Source organism: Terrapene carolina, unplaced genomic scaffold (assembly GCF_002925995.2).
Source record: "Terrapene carolina triunguis isolate 2854851 unplaced genomic scaffold, T_m_triunguis-2.0 Scaffold53, whole genome shotgun sequence".
Lineage (NCBI taxonomy): Eukaryota > Metazoa > Chordata > Testudines > Emydidae > Terrapene > Terrapene triunguis.
Genome location: NW_020664404.1, coordinates 4,153,573 through 4,158,814, shown reverse-complemented (window position 1 = coordinate 4,158,814; position 5,242 = coordinate 4,153,573). Strand labels below are relative to the sequence as shown.

The 5,242-nt window shown below is 42.8% G+C and overlaps 1 protein-coding gene across 1 annotated transcript; it reads left to right on the top strand.

Moving 5' to 3' along the window:
• The first annotated feature begins 202 nt into the window (after positions 1-202).
• On the top strand, positions 203-4,774 carry PRND (prion like protein doppel). Its single transcript, XM_024197212.2, has 2 exons — positions 203-308; positions 4,207-4,774. The coding sequence occupies exon 2, from the start codon at positions 4,217-4,219 to the stop codon at positions 4,772-4,774; it is 558 nt and encodes a 185-aa protein (XP_024052980.2). The 5' UTR covers positions 203-308; positions 4,207-4,216.
• The last annotated feature ends 468 nt before the right edge of the window (positions 4,775-5,242 follow it).

Below are 5,242 nucleotides of genomic sequence, written 5' to 3'. Positions count from 1 at the left end.
AAAAAGTCAGTCCTTGTCCCTACAGAGCTTACAGTTCAAATACAAACTGCACAGCTCAGTTCATCTCTAACATGTGCAGGAAAATGAAATATTTAACAAGAGGCAATTCAAACCTTGAAAGGGGAGGAGGGGAAGGGAACAGAAGATGCTCTCAGACACAGTACACTCAGAGAGAAATAATTTTCCATATTTGGAAGTGAACATACCCCACCTACTGCTATATAGTTTGAGAGATTCAGCTTGGCAAATGCTATCGAGACCTGCACTTGCCCCAAAAAACAACCTGCAACTCTCTAGCAGAAAGGTGAGTGATTGCCAACATCCGGCACAGATTTTTATCACTTATTTTCATTTGTGTTTGCATAGGATCTTGCCATTTACCTTTGTTGTTTAAAAACCTCTCACTCCGTCCTGTGAATTGCAGAGCTATGTAATCCCCATTTGTTTTCAGTTACTCCTAAGTGACCTGGATAAAAGGGACTGCTCATGGACCCGCAGTAATTCATGACCCAAAGACTGATCTCGAAGCAAAAGGAATTGCATTGATGTAACAAGGACCAGAATTCACTTCAAGTTGTCTTATCTGGATGATTATTAGACATGCTCTCAGATAAGTTACCTGATATCTGCACGGTTAGATCCTAAAAGAACTGGCTGTTTCTTCCAGCCTGTGCAATGTTAATTGCTCTGGGATATTAAAACTATCATTGATAAATATTTTTTAATGGGTACAGTTGCATGTTGGATCCTAACTGACCTTTCCATTGAGTTTCAAAACCTTGTATCTATAGAGTCTTTTCCTGGAAAGAAAGGAATGATGGAAGAGTTCTATTCATCTGCTAGTTTAGATTGAAGCAAATATGAGTATGTAGTACCATATTTACGGGGAAAGCCACAAAGCACCTACAAAAAAAAAAAATGTATCCGGTGGGTTTCATTGCTGAATTTAGCCTCACAGAAAAAAAAAAAAAAAAAAAAAAAAAAATCACAAAAACCTGTGTTTTAAATAAAAAATTAAAAAAAAAAAAAAAAAAAAAAAAAAAAAAATCACATTCACAAACTTGCTTATGCTTTGATTTCTTCTTTAGACTAAAGCAATTTCTTAATAGTCTGTTTACGAACGAGCTAAATCCTTCTGTTCTACCCCGATCCTTACTCTCCTAGCAGTCCCACTGACTCTGAGTCAGAGTTTTGCCGGAGTAAACGCTGCATGATTTGGCTCTACAGAAACACACAGGCAGCACCCTATTTTCCCCTCAATAATACCACTTTGTCTGTCTTGGAGCTCTCAGGCTCCCAAAGCGGCTTATCATCATCCATTCCCACCACACCCCTGCAAGACAGGCAAACAAACATGGAGAAACTAGGGCTCGGGGTGGTTAAATGATTTAACCAAGATCAGAGAAAACCAATGGGAGAGCTGGGGATGAGAACCTAATTCCTCTGCTCTAACCAGAGGTCATGAAGAATAGGAAATGGTGTAGAAGCATTCACCCATCCCATCTTCTATATGTTTCAAGCTAACCAACATGATACATATACTCTATCTGCCCAGGTATTTAAAACGCACCCATCACCCAGGTATCTGCATTGTTGTCTCTTGTTGATCTTTCCATTCTAGCCTGCCACTCTGATGAACAAGACTGGTAAGCAAAAAACCCCCACCCAAACATAGACATTTGAACCGAATGCATGGGTGTGGGTACATAGCTAAGAGGGAGAAAGAGAGAGAGAGAAAAAGTGTGTGTAATTGCACACATTTTCCTTCCTTTTTCTCTTTTCTGTGGAGCATTCGGAGACAACACTCAGCAGTACATCTGAGTACCCTTAGCTGGGTCCACAGAATTGATTCAATGGGGAGCTTGATTTGACAGCCTTTTAAAAAAAAAAAAAAAAAAAAAAAGCTAGCCACAGATTTCTGCGATGAATAAAACAGCCACACACTATTTCCACAGGAAGAAGCTGTAACGTACCGTGGAACAATTTGCCAGGGCTGCAAGCTATGAACCTTGCTCTATGAACCTAGCTGGAAAGCGGCTACTTGTTACTTTCCACTGAAAAAGTGAGGCCTTATGAAAAGACAACGTCCTGTGATCATAAAACAGCCTTCCTATTAGCACAGAATGAGTTGGGACATTAGGGACCTGATGCAAAGCCCACCAAAGTCAATGGAAAGTCTCCCATTGGATTAGGTCCTACATGCTCAGAAAACTATTTCCACACCGTGAACATGAACAGTTTCAAAACTTATTATGATGGGTCCAATGGATTGATTTTTAAGCAGATTTCTCCCCCCCCCCCCATTGATATGGATGGGGGGAGTTCTGCTTGATACCCAATGGCACAATATGGGTTGTGGCTACTAGTTATTTCTTACCCCCATGCAATTCCCAAAAACGGTGGGTTCAGGTGGAGAACAGCAAAGGATCATTAAAAACTAATATGCACCTGATCCAAAGCCCATTGAAGTCAGTGGGACCAATGTGTTCCTGGAGAGCCCTGTTCAATATTCTTAATTCTCCTTTAGCAGCAAAGAAAGCTCCTATGGCACCCTAGTTCATTAGGAATTAATTCCAAAATACTTAGAAGTTAGAAAAGCCCTGAACTCCCTACTTAAATCTCAATGGGGAAAGCATCTAAATCCCCTTGGTCATTTTGAAAATAGCAACCATTGACTTTAACCAGTGCCTCAGTTTCCCCAGATGTAAAATGGAAATATCACTCTGGCTACTTACATGAAGGTACCTTTGCACCTGCAGCTGAACCAATGCTTTGCAAGGACAGGTCAGTCTACTGCACCATGCAACTGGCCCCCCACTGCTGTAGTTTCTGGGCAGGTCACAACACCCCTGTGGCGCAGGGCAGTGTGACTATCCTCATTTGACAGGGCCCAGAGATGGAAAGTGACTTAACGCAAGGCCAACCCGGAAATCTGTGGCAGAGCAGGGGAATTGAACTCGGATCTCAAGTTCTAGGTTGGTGTTGTAACCATTAAACCAGCTTTCCTCCAGCCAAAAGGAAGTATCTGGCTGCTCTTATGCAGCCTCTGGGTAATACTGGAGGGTTGTGATGCTTCATTATAAAGTCCTTTGAGACTTCTGGATGAAGAGCGCTATCTACGTATGATTATTTGTCACCTAAATGTTGGCACCTTCCCCTGGTTGTTACCCCAGCAGTCAAACAGCTTGCCCAAACTGCATATGTCATGGAGTTGACGTGCTGGAGAATTTGGAACCAGAGTTGTTCCCCCTGCTCTTCCAAAAAAGGTGGGGGAGCATTTGGGACAAGGGGGTTGGTTTTGTCAATTATAAAGTTAGGAACTGTTTGCAAAATTCAGGTCTAGAGGCGGGCTAGGATTCTGAACCCCTCCAAAGTTTACAGGGTGTTGGGATTGAGCCCATATCTATAGGAAATACATTAGGTTGTTAAGAATTAGCATTAATCCAAGAAGGACATTGTGGAATTGGAGAGGGATCAGGAAGAGCCGTGAGAATTAGGAAAGGATTGGAGAACATGCCTTATAGTGACAGACTCAAGGGCTAGGTCTACACTACAGCGGTGTTCCGACCTAAGATACGCAACTTCAGCTACGTGAATACCGTAGCTGAAGTTGCGTATTTTAGGTCGGCTTACCTGGTGGTGAGGACGGGGGAAAGCCGACCGCTGCCGCGCTGCCGCCGACTCCGCTGCCGCCTCTTGTCGAGGTGGATTTCCGGAGTCGACGGCAGAGCGATCAGGGATCGATTTTACCGCGTCCTCACGAGACGCGGTAAGTCGATCCCCGATAAACCGATTGCTACCCGCCGGATCGGCGGGTAGTGAAGACGTAGCCAAGGAGATCAAAATATTTAGCTTAAGAGAAAGTTAAGGGATAACTCTATCCCAGGCTATGCGTGCCTACATGGACTCTTCAATCTAGCAGACAAAGAGCATAAGAAGATCCAATGGCTGGAAGTAGAAGCTGGACCAGTTCAAAGTGGAAATCTTTTAAAGTAGTGAGATTCAAAGGTTAATTATCAAGTTGCCAACCGTTCTGGTAGATTCGCCCTCAATTGCCATTCGCTCAGGCAAGACTGGATGGATATACCGTAGTTCAAACAGGCATTGTTTTAGAGATGTTCTGTAGCGTGTGCTATACAGGAGGTCAGATTAGATGATCACAATGGTCCCTTCTGGCTTTATGATCCAAATCTCTTCCCCTTTCAGATCCTCCAGAATGGGAAGGACCCGGATGGTGACCTGCTGGATGGCTATGCTTTTGCTGGTGCTATGTAGCGATATCACCCTTTGTAGGAGGGGCTCCTCAAGTAAGAAAGCAAGCCAGAATAAAAGTCCTCCCCCCGTTAATAAGCCCAGCCCGCCAACCAAAAAAGAACCAGTGAAGATTCCGGGAACACTCTGTTACACCGGCCAATTGCTCGACATCAAACTAGAGCCCGAAGAGACCAAATATTACACCAACAACTTCAAAAAGTTCCCCGATTGCATTTATTACCCTAGGTGCTTCCAGTCACTAGAGCCGAACGCAACCAAGGACACATTGGTTAGTGAGTGTTTTAACGTTACGGTGAGTCTGACTGAAAACAAACTGGACTTACCTGAAGGAAAGAACGCCACCAGTGTGTACTCCAGGGTCATGTGGCAAGTGATAAGCCACTTGTGTGCAATGGAATTCTGCTGCCAACCATGCAGCCTCGCTCTGTCGATCCACGGTTCCTTTGGTTGGTTAGCAATGCTTTGCCTCGGGAGTTTTATTTCTCTTACCATACAATGAACTTGCAGCAAAAGCCGTTGATTTACTGGCAAAAAGGGAGTGCTCGTCAGTAACTATTTACCTTTTATGATTTGTGTATATTAAACTTCCATAATTCTTTTATTTGTTATTTTAACCAAAATCCTTTGTGTGTATAAACTCAAGTGTGATTTATCTATTCTATCAAACTAATGTGCTTTGTTTTAAACTGGGTTAATGTGTGTCTAAATAAAGGAACATGCTTATCTTTTAACTCCTTTAACCTAGGCCAGAGAGGGATACTGGATTCTATGGTAATAGACATTCTTATTAGTAAGTGTTATAATAAACAAGACTGGGTAATATACGGGGTGCGTATGATTGATAAGAGGCATTTGTTATTGCAGACTTTTCCTGTGATGAATGAAATAATGACCCATTGAGAGATGTTAACTCATTAAGAACTACCGGTTGCCACAGCTGTCAGTAATAATGACTGGATTATAAATT

Excerpts from the sequence above, each read along its gene's own strand:
- PRND (XM_024197212.2), top strand. The coding sequence starts at position 4,217 with ATGGGAAGGACCCGGATGGTGACCTGCTGGATGGCTATGCTTTTGCTG.